This window comes from Oncorhynchus kisutch, linkage group LG4, assembly GCF_002021735.2.
Source record: "Oncorhynchus kisutch isolate 150728-3 linkage group LG4, Okis_V2, whole genome shotgun sequence".
Lineage (NCBI taxonomy): Eukaryota > Metazoa > Chordata > Actinopteri > Salmoniformes > Salmonidae > Oncorhynchus > Oncorhynchus kisutch.
The window spans coordinates 60,344,687-60,363,224 of record NC_034177.2 but is presented as its reverse complement, the minus strand read 5'-3'; the positions used below and the strand labels follow the sequence as shown (position 1 = coordinate 60,363,224).

At 42.7% G+C, this 18,538-nt stretch overlaps 1 protein-coding gene across 1 annotated transcript in view; it reads right to left on the bottom strand.

The window, feature by feature from the left end:
• Window positions 1-10,086, bottom strand: part of LOC109889779 (protein FAM204A-like) — a 36,149-nt gene extending 26,063 nt beyond the window's left edge. The window contains exons 1-4 of the mRNA XM_020481489.2: window positions 9,655-10,086; window positions 9,172-9,262; window positions 8,673-8,715; window positions 8,159-8,261 (exon numbers count right to left, since the gene is read on the bottom strand). Coding sequence (XP_020337078.1) covers window positions 8,159-8,261; window positions 8,673-8,715; window positions 9,172-9,262; window positions 9,655-9,912 — 495 coding nt within the window. The 5' untranslated portion in view covers window positions 9,913-10,086. The remainder of the gene's footprint in view (window positions 1-8,158; window positions 8,262-8,672; window positions 8,716-9,171; window positions 9,263-9,654) is intronic.
• Between the last annotated feature and the right edge of the window lie 8,452 nt (window positions 10,087-18,538).

Here is an 18,538-nt window from a genome sequence, read left to right as displayed (position 1 = left end):
AGGTTTTCACTCAAAATCTCACGATACATGGCCCCATTCATTCTTTCCTTTACACGGATCAGTCGTCCTGGTCCCTTTGCAGAAAAACAGCCCCAAAGCATGATGTTTCCACCCCCATGCTTCACAGTAGGTATGGTGTTCTTTGGATGCAACTCAGCATTCTTTGTCCTCCAAACACGACGAGTTGAGTTTTTACCAAAAAGTAATAATTTGGTTTCATCTGACCATATGACACATCTGGCACTGCAGGATTTGAGTCCCTGGCGGCGTAGTGTGTTACTGATGGTAGACTTTGTTACTTTGGTCCCAGCTCTCTGCAGGTCATTCACTAGCCCCCCCCGTGTGGTTCTGCGATTTTTGCTCACCGTTCTTGTGATCATTTTGACCCCACGGGGTGAGATCTTGCGTGGAGCCCCAGATCGAGGGAGATTATCAGTGGTCTTGTATGTCTTCCATTTCCTAATAATTGCTCCCACAGTTGATTTCTTCAAACCAAGCTGCTTACCTATTACAGATTCAATCTTCCCAGCCTGGTGCAGGTCTACAATGTTGTTTCTGGTGTCCTTTGACAGTTCTTTGGTCTTGGCCATAGTGGAGTTTGGAGTGTGACTGTTGATAACAAGTTCAAACAGGTGCCATTAATACAGGTAACGAGTGGAGGACAGAGGAGTCTCTTAAAGAAGAAGTTACAGGTCTGTGAGAGCCAGAAATCCTGCTTGTATGTAGGTGACCAAATACTTATTTTCCACCATAATTTGCAAATAAATTCATTAAAAAAATCATACAATGCGATTTTTTTTCTCATTTTGTCTGTCATAGTTAAAGTGTACCTATGATGAAAATTACAGGCCTCTCTCATCTTTTAAGTGGGAGAACTTGCACAATTGGTGGCTGACTAAATACTTTTTTGCCCCACTGTATGTGGCAGGGCTTGCAGACAATAACGCATTCAAATGGGAAACCCAGCCATGAGTTGCCCTGCGATGCAGAACTACCAAACGAGCTAAATGCCCTATGCTCGCTTCTAAGAATTTAACACTGTGACTTGCGTGAAAGCCCCTGTTGTTAAGGATGACTGTGTGATCTAGCGCTCCGTGGCCGATGTGAGCAAAACATTTAAACAGGTTAACAAATCACAAGGCTGCCGGGTTTGATGGAATAACAGGGCACGTTCTCAAAGCATGCGCAGACCTGCTGGCAAATGTCTCCACAGATATTTTCAATCTATCCTTGTCCCACTCTGTAATCCCAACATGTTTCAAGCTGACCACCATTGTCCCTCTTCCCAAGAGCTCCAAGGTAACCTGCCTAAATGGCTATCTCCCTGTGGCACTCACATCTGTAATTATGAAGTCCTTTGAAAGGCTGGTCATGACACATCAATACCACTGTTCAAGACCCCCTAAACCCACTCCAATTCGCATTCTGCCCGAACAGATCCACAGATGACGCAATCTAATTGCACTTCACACAACCCTCTCCCACCTGGACAAGAGGGGAAATAACTGAGAATACTGAGAATACTGTTCACAGACTACTGTTCAGCGACCAACACCATAGTCCCCTCCAAGCTCGGGACCCTCCATCTGCAACTGGATCCTGGACTTTCTGACAGGCCGGCCCCAGGTGGTGAGGGTAGGCAACAACACCTCCGCCACGCTGACCCTCAACATGGGGGATCCTCAGGGGTGTGTGCTTAGTCCCCTCCTGTACTACCTGTTCACCCACGACTCCAACACCACCATCAAGTCTGCTGACGACACGACGGCGGTAGGCCTGAGGGAGTTGGTCTTAGTAGTGTGGCGACAGGACAACAACCTCTGCATCAACGTCAGTAAGACCAAGAAGCTGATTGTGGACTATAGGAGGAAAAAGGGGAAGAGCACGACACCATCCAGATCAACGGGGCTGTTGTGATGCGGGTGGAGAGCTTCAATTCCTTGGCGTCCACATCACCAAATACCTAACATAGTCCACATACACCCACACAGAGTGTCGTAAAAGAGACGGAAAAGATTTGGCATGGGCTCTCATACCCTCAAAAGGTTATACAGCTGCACCATTGAGAACATCTTGACTGGCTACATCACCGCTTGGTGTGGAAAATATATCGCCCTTGACCACAAAGTAATACGGAGGGTGGTGCAGACAGCCCAGTACATCACTGGGGCCGAGCTCCCATCCACCCGGACCTCTATATCAGGCGGTGTCAGACACTCCAGCCACCCAAGCCATAGACTGTTTGCTCTTTTACCGTCCAGTGCATCGGCTCTCGACCCAACAGGCCCAGGGACAGCTTCTACCCACAAGCCATAAGACTGCTAAAAAGCCAGACTGCTAAATAGTTCAGGTACCATTAATTGACTATCTGCACTGACCCTACGCACACTCACTATTTGACCTAGACAGTTTGTGTGTATGTACTGATATGTAGGCTACATAAAATATGACGTAGTTCTGTCCTTGTCTATTAATGTCCTGTATTATGTAACGTTTCATGTTTTGTGTGGACCTGAGGAAGAGTAGCTGCTGCTTTTGCAACTAATGGGGATCCTAATAAAATAACACTAGACTATATAAACTAACCATATACACACACTCACACTATATTGACACTCCCACACAAACAATCAAATCAAAGTTTATTTGTCGCGTGTGCCGAATACAACAAGTACAGTGAAATGCTTACTTACAGGCCCCAACCTTACAGTGAAATGCTTACTTACAGGCCTCAACCTTACAGTGAAATGTTTACTTACAGGCCTCAACCTTACAGTGAAATGCTTACTTACAGGCCCAAACCCACAGTGGAATTTTTAAGTAAAAAATAGATAAGTAAAGAAATAAAAACAACAGTAAAAAGACAGTGAGAAATAACAGTAGCGAGGCTATATACAGTAGCGAGGCTATATACAGGCACCGGTTAGTCGGGCTAATTGAGGTAGTATGTACATGTAGGTATGGTTAAAGTGACTATGCATATATGATAAACAGAAAGTAACAGTAGCGTAAAAGAGAGGTTGGCATGTGGTGGGACACAATGCAGATAGTCCGGGTGGCCAATGTGCGGGAGCACTGGTTGGTCGGCCCAGTTGAGGTAGTATGTACATGAATGTATAGTTAAAGTGACTATGCATAGATAATAACAGAGAGTAGCTGCAGCATAAAACGGGTTGGGGGGGCAGGTTGCAAATAGTCCGGGTAGCCATTTGATTACCTGTTCAGGAATCTTATGGCTTGGGGGTAAAAGCTGTTAAAGAAACCTTTTGGTGCTAAACTTGGTGTTCCGGTATCGCTTGCCATGCGGTAATAGAGAGAACAGTCTATGACTGGGGTGGCTGGGATCTTTGACAATTTTTTAGGACCTTCCTCTGACACCACCTGGTGTAGAGGTTCTTGATGGCAGCCAGCTTAGCCCCAGTGGGGTACTGGGCCATACGTACTACCCTCTGTAGTGCCTTGCAGTCGGAGGCCGAGACGTTTCCGTACCAGGCATTGATGCAACCAGTCAGGATGCTCTCGATGTTGCAGCTGTAGAATCTTTTGAGGATCTGAGGGCCCATGCCAAATCTTTTTAGTTTCCTGAGGGGGAATAGGCTTTGTCGTGCCCTCTTCACGACTGTCTTGGTGTGTTTGGACCATTCTAGTTTGTTGGTGATGTGGACACCAAGGAACTTGAAGCTCTCAACCTGCTCCACCACAGCCCCGTCGATGAGAATGGGGGAGTGCTCGGTCCTGCTTTTCCTGTAGTCCACAATCATCTCCTTTGTCTTGATAATGTTGAAGCAGAGGTTGTTATTCTGGCACCACTCCACCAGGGCTCTCACCTCCTCCCTGTAGGCTGTCTCACCGTTGTTGGTAATCAGGCCTACCACTGTTGTGTCATCAGAAAAGTTGATGATTGAGTTGGAGACGTGCGTAGCCACGCAGTCATGGGTAAACAGGGAGTACAGGAGGGAGCTGATCATGCACCACTGTGGGGCCCCCGTGTTGAGGATAAGCGTGGCAGAGGTGCTGTTGCCTACCCTTACCACCTGGGGTCAGCCCATCAGGAAGTCAAGGACCCAGTTGCACAGGGAGGGGCTCCGACCCAAGGCCCTGTGCTTAGTGATGAGCTTGGAGGGCACTATGGTGTTGAATGCTGAGGTATTCCTCTTGTCCAGGTGGGATAGAGAACTGTGCACTGTAATGTTGATTGAATTGAGAAGTGTGCAGTGTAATGGTGATTGCGTCATCCGTGGATCTGTTGGGGCAGTATGCAAATTGTACTGAGTCTAGGGTGTCGGATAAGGTGATATGGTCCTTATACGGGACACTGCTCATTAAGATAAGTTACTTTCACTTTCTTGGGTACAGGAACAATGGTGGGCATATTGAAGCAAGTGGGGACAACAGACTGGCATTTGGAGACATTGAATATGTCCGTAAACACTACAGCCAGGTGGTCTGCACTCTTCAGAGGACGCGGCTTGGGATACCGTTTGGATCGGCAGCCTTGCGAAGGTTAAGATGCTTGAATGTCTTACTCACGTCGGTCACGGAGATCGGGAACACACAGTCCTCGTGAGCGGCGGGGGCCCACGTCAGCGGCTAAAGTGTTGTTTTCCTCGAAGCGGGCGAAATAGATGTTTAGCTTGTCCAGGAGTGTCCCTTTATTTATTTATTTTTGACCACTTTTTCGTGGTATCCAATTGGTAGTTACAGTCTTGTCCCATCACTGCAACTCCCGTATGGACTCGGGAGAGGCGAAGGTCGAGAGCCGTGCGTCCTCCAAAACACAACCCAGCCAAGCCGCACTGCTTCTTGACACAATGCCCGCTTAATCCAGAAGCACCAATGTGTCAGGAGGAAACACTATACACCTGGCGACCGTGTCAACATGCACTGCGCCCGGGCCTACCACAGGAGTCGCTAGTGCGCGATGGGACAAGTAAATCCTTGCCGGCCAAACCCTCCCCTAACGACGCTGGGCCAATTGTGCGCAGTCCCATGGGTCTCCCGGTCGTGGCCGCTGCGACAGAGCCTGGACTTGAACCAGGATCTCTAGTGGCACAGCTAGCACTGTGATGCAGTGCCTTAGACCACTGCGCCACTCGGGAGGCCTCGCTTTCCCTTTATAATCCATGATTGTCTGGAGTCCCTGCCACATGCGTCTTGTGTCTGAGCCATTGAATTGCGACTCCACTTTGGTCCCTGTACTGTCGTTTTGCCTCTTTGATTGCCTTACGTTGGTTGGATTAGTTTTAATCATCACAGTAGGAACCACATCCTCTATGGACTTTCTGATGAACCAAGTCACAGAGTCAGTGTGTTGACACTATTCAGAGGCAACCCGGAACATTTCCCAGTCCGCGTGATCAAAACAGTCCTGAAGCATAGATTCCGATTGATCAAACCAGCATGAATTTGATTGAACATGGCTATGTTCCCCCCTATATCTTAATGTAATCACATTAAATTGTTTTTCAGATTATTATCAATGACTTACCAACAGCTGTAACAAGTTGTCCACCGCAGGAAATTCTCATTGGTACCGTAGTTTATAGAAAGACCCAAATAGATTCTAAATGCCGAGCGTGTAATTGACTTAGGCCTACCATTTTTTAATGTAATGTCAATATGTAAATGACATTGATCACTAATGAGAATGTTTGAAAATGGAGGAGCAAGGCCTTCTTGTTATGTTGACTTCACAAGTTCCATTTAATTGAGCTTCTTGTTAAATATATCATATCCATTCAAAGTAAACCGTTTTTGCTGCAAAAACAGAGCAAAAACGACATTTGATGGTTCTTTCAGATAAACAGAATTTAAATAACACTCCAAATAAGCATTACGAGAACTTCCAATTGAATTAGGGCAAAGTATACACTATTATACACTGCTCAAAAAAATAAAGGGAACACTTAAACAACACAATGTAACTCCAAGTCAATCACACTTCTGTGAAATCAAACTGTCCACTTAGGAAGCAACACTGATTGACAATACATTTCACATGTTGTTGTGCAAATGGAAAAGACAACAGGTGGAAATTATAGGCAATTAGCAAGACACCCCCAATAAAGGAGTGATTCTGCAGGTGATAACCGCAGACCACTTCTCAGTTCCTATGCTTCCTGGCTGATGTTTTGGTCACTTTTGAATGCTGGCGGTCCTTTCACTCTAGTGGTAGCATGAGACAGAGTCTACAACCCACACAAGTGGCTCAGGTAGTGCAGCTCATCCAGGATGGCACATCAATGCGAGCTGTGGCAAGAAGGTTTGCTGTGTCTGTCAGCGTAGTGTCCAGAGCATGGAGGCGCTACCAGGAGACGTGGAGGAGGCCGTAGGAGGGCAACGACCCAGCAGCAGGACCGCTACCTCCGCCTTTGTGCAAGGAAGAGCAGGAGGAGCACTGCCAGAGCCCTGCAAAATGACCTCCAGCAGGCCACAAATGTGCATATGTCTGCTCAAACGGTCAGAAACAGACTCCATGAGGGTGGTATGAGGGCCCGACGTCCACAGGTGGGGGTTGTGCTTACAGCCCAACACCGTGCAGGACGTTTGGCATTTGCCAGAGAACACCAAGATTGGCAAATTCGCCACTGGCGCCCTGTGCTCTTCACAGATGAAAGCAGGTTCACACTGAGCACGTGACAGACGTGACAGTCTGGAGACGCCGTGGAGAACGTTCTGCTGCCTGCAACATCCTCCAGCATGACCGGTTTGGCGGTGGGTCAGTCATGGTGTGGGGGCCGCACAGCCCTCCATGTGGGGGGGGCCGCACAGCCCTCCAGTTGCTCGCCAGAGGTAGCCTGACTGCCATTAGGTACCGAGATGAGATCCTCAGACCCCTTGTGAAACCATATGCTGGTGCGGTTGGCCCTGGGTTCCTCCTAATGCAAGACAATGCTAGACCTCATGTGGCTGGAGTGTGTCAGCAGTTCCTGCAAGAGGAAGGCATTGATGCTATGGACTGGCCCGCCCGTTCCCCAGACTTAAATCCAATTGAACACATCTGGGATGTGTCTCGCTCCATCCACCAACGCCACGTTGTACCACAGACTGTCCAGGAGTTGGCGGATGCTTTAGTCCAGGTCTGGGAGGAGATCCCTCAGGAGACCATCCGCCACCTCATCAGGAGCATGTCCAGGAGTTGTAGGGAGGTCATACAGGCACGTGGAGGCCACACACACTACTGAGCCTCATTTTGACTTGTTTTAAGGACATTACATCAAAGTTGGATCAGCCTGTAGTGTGATTTTCCACTTTGATTTTGAGTGTGACTCCAAATCCAGACCTCCATGGGTTGATAAATTTGATTTCCATTGATAATTTGTGTGATTTTGTTGTCAGCACATTCAACTACGTAAAGAAAAAAGTATTTAATAAGAATATTTCATTCATTCTTTATTTCATTTCATTATTTTAGTGTTCCCTTTATTTTTTTGAGCAGTATATATATATACATTATTTTGCTTACACGACAATTTACATATCAAAATATGTTTGTCTCTTTTTTGTTCTATTACACCAGATTTATCAAGTACACAGATGTATTCAAGTAAGAAATTAACTCATTTGTCCAAGAGTTTCTTATTAGGGTTATTATTAGGACACACACAAACAAGGGTGAGAGACACTAAAACAAAAGCAGGCAAGTGTCTGTGATGACATTTTCTATACACCTTTTCATCAAAATGTAGGCTAATGCTATGTAGACTAGAGTCATATCCATGTAGGCTAGATCCATGAGTCTAATAATTAGCCTCTCACACGTTGAGTAGCCTAATGTTATTGTGCATGTACTGAGTGCACTCTGAGCTTTCCACATACAGTAACACTGTGAGCAGGAGCTGTCAGGTATCTGTATAGACATTCAGTACAGACACTTCTCTCTAGAGCAAATCTACATCTTACTTTAATCTCAACCAAAAAAAAAGTGGAATGGAGAATCATCCCAATGTCAAGATTAAGGTAATCTCATCATTAAAACGTAACACAATCTTTTATATTTTACACAATGTCAGGTTTGAGTCTAGAAACCTCTTAAGCCGCCTGTCACATTTAATAAAACAATAAGAAGTTACACACGCATGGATATGGAAAGACAGAACATGTTCAATGCTTTTGCCATAACTTGATGGCATTAGACACAGGCAGACTTTATTTTTACCTTGGGAGCAGGCTTGTAACAGGCAGGGGGTTGAAATCTATCATTGATGCCAAAGTACTGCGTCAGCCCATCCCAATGCTTGTCATGCTCAGCTTGAGGCTCTCTGGCGAAGGAGAAAGAGTGTTCATGTTTATTATCGGTTCAGAACAAGACTACAGCATATGTTAAGGCTATAAATGGGTGCTAAGTACCAATCAAATTTTTGGAATGCCCGGGTAGAATAGGCTTTCAGATAGGCCTACACCAATAACAAGGCTATGTCCCGATTCTCCACCCTTTTCCATAAGTGTGCACTTGGACACTCCCTGTCATGGATTTAAAGCATAGGATTGGTGTAGCCTAAGCATTGGCTGGAGGGAGTTTCCGTGCAAGAAAGTGTGCAAGCTCTAATGCGCACTTTTGGGAGAATGGTGGAAAATCGGGACAAAGCCTTTGAAGACTCTTTAGTAGTTAGTGGAATACTGTATAGAACTATGTTTGAACAGATTTTGTGATACATTTAGGTCTACGTTACCTTTCATTGTTTGATTCCATGTTCTTAGTCCCTGATTCATCATCTGTTTAGTGACATGAAACACAAAGAAATTAATCTTGTAAACTCCAAAATCACCCAATTTTACAGTCCGTAGTATTGTGTCATAACTCATGACCTCAGAAATATTAACATACACTGTGATCATATCCAAAACAACTGGCTGACTATTTCTTTCAGTAAATTTCAATGGAATTGTATATTATTTAATTATGTTCCACTCAGATCCATTCCAGTTCAGCTTTTATAGACAAAAGACTAACTCAATTATAATTAAAAAAAAATTATTTAACAAGGACAAAGGAACACAGAACTTTAACAAAAACACTAACGTTAGGGTCATGTGACACTTAGAATTTGGACACAGGATGAACCCTCTTCTTTTCCCATTTCCATTATTCCTGGGATAGGTCAAGTCGGTTACATCTGACCAGGGCAAAGATCGTTATCTTTTCAGTGGTTAAAAATAAGTGCAATTGACCTTTCTTATGTCGTCGTTTTCCCCGCTGTCTTTTTTTGGGGAGCTTCATCTTCTTAATCTCATCTTTTTTCTTCTGTAGCTCTTTAAATCTCTAAAAGAACATGAAGTGTAACCATTCATTTAAGCAACAACAATGTATGCAACAAAAGCATTTACCCTAACCCTTTCAGCATGAATTGTGTGTAATGTGTATATGGTAGAAAAACATACAATGTAGCTTTACAAAGATGAGTAGCTTATCCACATTGGACTTGCTTTTTGAAAGTGGCGCTGATCCTGGGAAACGGGAATAAGTGGTATAGCCAAGCAATGCAGCCATTTTGTTATAACACGTTATTGTTTTCCATGCAGGTTTCATCATTTATGGACTGCCTATCCAAAAGTAGTAGGGGATGCTATAGAGTATATAGGCAACATCGCTAGCTAGCTAACGTTAGCTTGATATGCAACACCTGACTAGGAGGCATAACATGTGTGACATACTTGCCACTTCTCCTCGGAAATCCCGGGTAAGCAGTCCAACGACTTGTCATGTTCTACGACGGGCTGTATATGGGAAGAACTTGTGTCTACAAGTGTCCCAACGTTTTCCTTAAGACCACGCGAAAGTCGAACTGCACGACATTTGTCTGAGGCTAACGTTTTTTCTTGATTTGCAACTACACTTTGTCCTTGGTCGTCCTCATCATCTGAACTAATTTCTGCATCGCTCAGACCTTTCGGTAAAAGTCCGCTATACATCTTGAGAATGGCAAATCAACAGCAACTCGGTTTATAAAACGTGTTAGTCAAACTGATATTTTAAAAATGCATCGAAAACTACTTGAAGCGTTGTAAACATTTTCACTTCCTGGTGGACATTGTGACTCTTGCAAAACAACTACTCCGATTGGGAAAAACAATATAGTCTCTACCAATGAAAATTGTTCTATCGCTGCACTAAAGCCGATGGTTGCGTTTCAGGTCGTCTTTATTACAGTCGCGCTGCGCAACTCAAATTATTGCTGAGATGTTGAACGATTGTCCCTCTCAGAATTAACACAATTATAGGGAGATAACCACCATAAATGTGTTGGTATTCCATGATTTTAAAAGACATTTGCTGCTATTGTGTTTTTCAAAAGGTCAGTACATAACATTTTTTAAAAGTAGTTTAGCAGACACTCATATCCAAAGTGACTTACAGTTAGTGGATTCAAATTAAGATAGCAAGGTGGGACAGCCACATATCACAGTCATAGTAAGTACATTTTCCTCAAAGTATCTGTCAGCAAAGTCAGAGCTAGTAAGGTGGAAAAAAAGGAAAGTGCGAGGGTTAGTTCACAAAAGGCCTCATTTATTTATTTATTTATTGGGGGGAGGGTTCAGATGATAGGGTGAAGAGTCAGGGTTTCAGATGTTTTCTGAAGATGGGCAGGGACTCTGCTGTCCTAGATTTAGGGGGAAGCTGGTTCCACCATTGGGGTGCCAGGACAGAGAAGAGCTTCGACTGGGCTGAGAGACCAGAGGTGGCGGAAAGGAGTGCTCGGGTTGGAGCGTAGTGTTTGACCATAGCCTGAAACTAGGGAGGGAAAGTTCCTCTTGCTGCTCCGTAGACAAGTACCATGGACTCGTAGTGGATGCGAGCTTCGACTGGAAGCCAGTGGAGTGTGCGGAATAGCAAGGTGACGTGGGAGAACTTGGGAAGGTTGAACACTGGTGGGCTGCAGCGTTCTGGATAAGTTGCAGGGGTTTGATGGCACAAGCGGGGAGCCCAGCCAACAGCGAGTTGCAGCAGCCTACACTATGTTTAAGACACTAGGTTTACTCTATTCCGATTTTTGACTGTTTAACAAAAGCATAAGCTACACTCACTGGTTTGCCAATAAGGGTAATAACTATTTGGCTTTCCCGATCTAGAAATTCAAGTAAAAATAATTTAGATTCAGCCAACAGTATCGCCAAGGAAGTTATACAGTGTTAGTAATCGTAGATAAGTGGTTTGTTACAACTGGCAAGTAAATCTGTTATTTATGCCATGTTCTCAGGAAGATAAGTATTCTATTTTGTGACCAATGGTTCACAATTTATTCAAACAGCTGAAGGCATTGCATTATCATTAGAATGATTAGCATGCAAATCTTGTATAGCCCTTGGCATTGGCAAAGGAACATCTACCCTTAAATTGCTAATTCAGTAAATCACATCAGTCTTTTTTAGTTGCAAGTGATTGCCAAACCAATAATCTACATGAATTATGTCTATATGAAAAATGTTGCCTACGATGTTTGTTTCAATTGTATGGAAGGATGTGGCTGACAACAATAAATGTGTGCATATTCTCTCTGGACTATATTGATTGCTAGACAGCGAACATTATTGTTTACAGATGTCCAAATATGCATGACAGGGTGAAAGTCACAACTAATGACCCAGATCTTCCTTAAAGGTGACCCTCAATCAAAACAAAGGTGAATGATTCAGTAATCTCCTTGACCTCCCTGCGCCCTTTGTGGGAAATATTCTCTACTCCACTTTAAATAGAAATGTAATGTGCAAAATAAACCAGGGTGATAGGGCTTATGCTATCCTAGTATATTAAAATGTCATTCTGAAAATGTGAAATCTCTATGTTATCCCCTTAAATATGCTACCATTAGCTGCTATCACTCACTCAGAATTATTACCCATTGAATTTTTTATGTGACAATGCAATGGAAAAAAGCAGGGTGAACTCTGAAGGTAAACGAGGAACCACAAAGTCAGGGTAAATATTATTTAATAACATGATGGCAGTAGAAGCTTGAATTATTTTGTATTGATTACCAGACTTTGTGTTCTATTTCACAGTTGAATTATTGTCTCTCTGAGCTGTCTCTCTCTCTCCTTGGCATGTACTCCAGCTCATTATTTCCATAATTTCTTGGTAATTTGGAGTTGGCTGTTTTAAACTTGGAGTCTCTTATTAAGTTTTGGCCATGGTGGATAAGAGGCAGCAGTACTGTAAGTGCAGAGAGATAAACTAATCATCTTAAACCCCTAATTATTAGTATCTTAGTGTGACAGACTGTTTTTGCGAGCTCACCAAATTGAGCCTCAAATGAGGAAAGGCATATCTGTGGAAGTGGTAATAATTTTAAGTAATCTCGATCTGGCTTGGGGTGGCAGAATTCATTAGTGCAGATTAGCACTGTGTGTACAAAGTAAATGAGATATCTAATAGCAAACGTGGAGGTCCAGGGATTCATCATTTCCTGCCAAAGATGAGGGATGATGTTAAGAGGCGATTATATATATTTTCATATTCTGACTTACCCTATATGGATCCGTGTGTGTGCCGTTAGCCAGTCAGTTATACTTTATCACCTAACCTTTGACCTTCCACACATAGCAGTCAGCCACTTTGAACGTTGTATCTAAAACTGAAAAATATGAGGCGCAAATCTGATTATGCAGTGTTATCCGACAGGGTATTAAGAATAATTGTTTTCTGCAAGGATACGGAGGAAGCTAATTTTGTGTGTAAGGAGAAGGTTGTGGGAAAATTATAAGATTACAAAGAATAATTTGCTGATATAATTACACCAAAATTGGGTACACACAATCATCAAATACATGTATTGCTTGACCTGGGTTAGCCAGTGAAATAAATCTTCCTTCTATAGCCTTTGTTAATTTGTTTTTATCATCTCCAAGTGGTGTTTGTGCAGGCAGTTCAATTTGCATGTGTAATTCCACTGTGCAAATTGACAACAAGTAGATAATTCTAGGAAATAGGCTGGTTGCTGGCCCCAGCTATCTTCCCAAGCCTATTCATTTTGAGGAACCGCTGAGGCATGAAACTCATACATCAACTATTTCCTGACAACGCTCAGGCTTATTGTCCCCTAAAATGTCATTACAGACATTATTTATGAAGCTAATTCATTTATTAAACCATATTTACTCTGACGGAATTTGTCACATTTTATCCATATCCCACGCATAGCTTTTGAACAATAGTGTTTTTATGAGTAAAGTCAAATTTCACAAAGTTTTAATTCATCTTAATGGGTTTCACACATGGCATTGTTAAAATATATTAACACGTAAATTGCTCATGGTTTTCGAGAGTCTGTTGATGAAAAGTGAGTGCAATCTAACGTCATCCTCGGAAAATATCGTTGTGTTGGTTCTCTGTTGCTGTAGTCTGGTCTCAGATCTGTATGTGCAGTAGCAAACACCTCTGACTATCATCGACAATGATATAGTTGAGCAAGTTGGCTAAAAGCACATACCGATAAGGCCACCACATGCAAACTTGAGGCAACCATTGAATATAACATTGTTATGTAGCCCCTGGGAGTTATTGTTGTGTTCCTTTTGACTCACCGTAGATGTTCTACTGGAGCCACTGTACCTTGGCTAAACAGCTGTTGTTATGCTAGTTCACGAATGTGAGGATCTTCGAGTTGTGGCTAATAAATCCGAGCCGTTTCTAGAAAACTAAGTATCATTCTTCATCCACCTGTCATTCCCAGAATCTCTCAGCAATGGAAAGGCTTGTTTGAAACTTACCTCACAGTTATAGTACTGTTTTGTTTGCGACTTGCGGTAACTCTCCATGGTTCTAAATCAATGATTGTTTAGTAGTCCGAAAATGTCAGAAACAACATTTTCTAAATTTAGGGGGTAGATCAGCTTTAATATTGCAGATAGATTGTAGCTTCCATCAATGTAATTGTCTGCATCACTTCCAATCCCCCATACATTTGTTTGCAAATATATACACTACCGGTCAAAAGTTTAAGAACACCTACTCATTCAAGGGTTTTTCTTTATTTTTACTATTTTCTACATTGTAGAGTAATAGTGAAGTCATCAAAACTATGAAATAACACATGTAGTAACCCGAAAAAGTGTTAAACAAATCAAAATATAGTTTATATTTGAGATTCTTCAAAAAGCCACCTTTTGCCTTTTGGTATTTTATTAGGATCCCCATTAGATGTTGCAAAAGCAGCAGCTACTCTTCCTGGGGTCCACACAAAACATGACACATAATACAGAATGACATAATACAGAACATCAATAGATAAGAACAGCTCAAAGACAGAACTAGATACATTTTTTTAAAGGCACACGTAGCCTCCATATGAATGCATGCACACAAACTATCTAGGTCAAATAGGGGAGAGGCGTTGTGCCACGAGGTGTTGGTTTATCTGTTTATTAAAACCAGGTTTGCTGTTTATTTGAGCAATATGAGATGGAAGAAAGTTCCATGCAATTAGGTCTCTACTGTACACTTTCTTGAATTTGTTCTGGATTTGGGGACTGTGAAAAGACCCCTGGTGGCATGTCTGGTGGGATAAGTGTGTGTGTCAGAGCTGTGTGTCAGTTGACTATGCAAACAATTTGGGATTTTCAACACATTCATGTTTCTTATAAAAAGAAGAAGTGATGCAGTCAGTCTCTCCTCAACTCTTAGCTAAGAGAGACTGGCATGCATAGGATTTATATCAGCCCTCTGATTCCAATTAAGAGCAAAACGTGCCACTCTGTTCTGGGACAGCTGCAGCTTAACTAGGTCTTTCCTTGCAGCACTAGAGCACACGACTGGACAATAATCAAGATTAGACAAAACTATAGTCTGCAGAACTTGCTTTTTGGAGTGTGGTGTCCAAAAAACAGAGCATCTCTTTATTACGGCCAGACCTCTCACCATCTTTACAACCATTGAATCTATATGTTTTGACCATGACAGTTTACAATCTAAATTAACGCCAAGTAATTTAGTCTCCTAAACTTGTTCAACAGCCACACCATTCATTACCAGATTCAGCTGAGGTCTAGAACTTAAGGAATGTTCAAGACCGGTTTATTACTGGCCGCTCATTCCAAAACAGACTGCAACTCTTCAGTGACTTCATTAGCTGTGGTTGCTGATGCATATATGATTGAATCGTCAGCATACATGGACATACATGCTTTGTTTAATGCCAGTGGCAGGTCATTGGTAAAAAAATAAATAAAGAGTAGAGAGCAGGGAGCTGCCCTTTGGTACACCACACTTTACATGTTTGACATTAGAGAAGCTTCCATTGAGAAGCCTCCTTGATGACAGCGTTGCACACTCTTGGAATTCTCTCAACCAGCTTCATGAGGTAGTAACCTGGAATGCATTTCAATTAACAGGTGTGCCTTCTTCAAATTTGTGGAATTTCTTTCCTTCTTAATGTGTTTGAGCCAATCAGTTGTGTTGTGACAAGGTAGGAGGTGTATACAGAAAATAGCCCTATTCTGGTAAAAGACCAAGTCCATATTATGGCAAGAACAGCTAAAATAAGGAAAGAGAAACAGCAGTCCATCATTACTTTAAGACATGAAGGTCAGTCAATACAGAACATTTCAACAACTTTTGTTTCTTCAAGTGCAGTCGCAAAAACCATAACGCGCTATGATGAAACTGGCTCTCATGAGGACTGCCACAGGAAAGGAAGACCTAGAGCCCAGATAAATGCTTCACAGAGTTCAAGTAACAGAAACATTTCAACACCAACTGTTCAGAGGAGAATCAGGCCTTCATGGTTGAATTCCTGCAAACAAACCACTACTAAAGGACACCAATAAGAAGAATCTTACTTGGGCCAAGAAACACGAGCAATGGACATTAGACCTGTGGAAATTTGTCCTTTGGTCTTTAGTCCAAATTGACTAGAGAACACTAACACGCATTCCAGGTGAAGCTGGGTGAGAGAATGCCAAGAGTGTGCAAAGCTGTCATCAAGACAAAGGGTGGCTACTTTGAAGAATCTGCAAATATAAACTATATTTATCATGACACAAGACGAGACCCAGATGCAGACACAGGCGGCAGATGGTTGGAGTCTTACAATATTTATTAATCCAATAGGGTAAGGCAATAGAATGGTCGCGGAAAGGCAAAAGGGTTAAAACCATTTCAGAGTCCAAAAGGTACCAGAGGGCAGGCAGAATCAAGGTCAGTGCAGGCAGGATGATCAGGCAGGCGGGAAAGTAGTCCAGAGTCAGGCAGGGGTCAAAACCGAGAGGACTATCAAAAAAAGAATAGCAAAAGGTGTACGGGAAAAACACGCTGGTTCACTTGGCTAACATACAAGACGAACTTGCACAGAGAGACAGAATACACTGGGGAAAATAAGCGACACCTGTCAAAAAAATGCAGTTACAGTGCCTTTGGGAAAGTATTCAGACCCCTTGACTTTTTCCACATTTTGTTACGATACAACCTTAGTCTAAAATTGATAATTTTTTCCCCTTATATTTACACACAATACCCCATAATGACAAAGCAAAAAACAATTTTTTTTGCTCATTTATAATTTTAAAAAATAAATATGACATTTACATAATTATTCAGACCCTTTACTTTTTTTGAAGCACCTTTGGCAGCGACTACAACCTTGAGTCTTCTTGGGTATGATGCTACAAGCTTGGCACACCTGTATTTTTGGGGGAGTTTCTCCAATTCTTCTCTGCAGATCCTCTCAAGCTCTGCCAGGTTGGATGGGGAGCATTGCAGCATAGCTATTTTCAGGTCTCTCCAGAAATGTTTGATCGGGATCAAGTCCGGGCTCTGGCTGGGCCACTCAAGGACATTAAGAGACTTGTCCCAAAGCCACTCCTGCATTGTCTTAGCTCTGTGCTTAGGGTCGTTGTCCTGTTGGAAGGTGAACCTTCACCCCAGTCGGAGGTCCTGAGCAGTCAGGAGCAAATGTTCATCAAGGATCTCTCTGTACTTTGCTCCGTTCATCTTTTCCTCGATCCTGACTAGTCTCCCAGTCCCTGCCGCTGAAAACATCCCCACAGCATGATGCTGCCACCACCATGCTTTTGCCAGATTTCCTCCAGATGTGACGCATAGCATTCAGGCCAAAGACTTCAATCTTGGTTTCATCAGACCAGAGAATCTTGTTTCTCATGGTCTGATAGTCTTTGTGTTTTTTGGCAAACTCCAAGCGGGCTGTCATGTGCTTTTTACTGAGGAGTGGCTTCTGTCTGGCCACTCTACCATAAAGGCCTGATTGGTGGAGTGCTGCAGAGGTGGTTGTCCTTCTGGAATGTTCGCTCTGGAGCTCTGTCACAGTGACCATTGGGTTCTTGGTCACCTCCCTGACTAAGGCCCGTCTCCCCCGATTGCTCAGGTTGGCCGGGTGGCCAGCTCTAAGAAGAGTCTTGGTGGTTCTAAACTTCTTACATTTAAGAATGATGGAGGCCACTGTGTTCTTGTTGAACTTCAAACCTGCGGAAATGTTTTGTTACCCTTCCCCATATCTGTGCCTCAACACAATCCTGTCTCGGAGCTCTACGGGCAATTCCTTTGACCTCATGGCTTGGTATTTGCTCTGACATGCACTGTCAACTGTGGGACCTCTTTTCAGAGACAGTTGTGTGACTTTCCAAAACATCTCAAAGGATGATCAATGGAAAAAGGATGCACCTGAGCTCAATTTCGAGTCTCAAAGCAAAGGGTCTGAATACCTATATAAATAAGGTATTTCTGTTTTTTTTAATTGATAAATAAATACAAATGTCTAAACCTGTTTTCGTTACATCATTATGGAGTATTGGGTGTAGATTGCAGAATATATATTTTAGAAAGAGGCTGTAACGTAACAAAATATGGAAAAAGGGAAGGGGTCTGAATACTTTCCAAAGGCACTGTAAATAGTAAATGTACTCTGGTCTTGGCACGTGCACTCTGGCCAACAGCTCACAGATACATTGCAGGTAGGCTGTGTGGTTAGGCTAGTCTACATGAGATTATTAGAGCGAGAATATTTTTGTCAAACGGCAGTCAAGCATCAATCATCATGTCACCAGAATAAGACCCTAATTAATTATTTGAAAGGAGAATCAAGATCACTGTGCACTTTCACCACCCTGTGAAGTTCATCATATCTTATTTCATCTGTAGCTTAATAAACTGCATGGTTTCCCAAGTCGTAGTGGGAGGACCACACACCATATCATCACGTGACTCAACCGACATTTCTTGCATAAATGAACTTTACCTACACAAAAAGATCTCACCATGTAGAACAAACAAATTATCTGACATTTATAAAATTGTATTGAAACTTCCTGTTTCCATCATAGCTGTCGTGAGTTTTTTAAACCGGAAGACTTTACTCACATGGAAACGTGTTTAGACATCATGGCTTTCTCGTGTCCCTCTACAGCTGCCATAGTCAGTGTCTTGCAAAATGATTCATCCCCCCTTGGCATTTTTCCTATTTTGTTGCATTACAACTTGTAATTTAAATAGATTTTTATTTGGATTTCATGTAATGGACATACACAAACAGTCCAAATTGGTGAAGTGAAATGAAAAAAAAAAAAGTATTTCAAGAAATTCAAAAAAAAA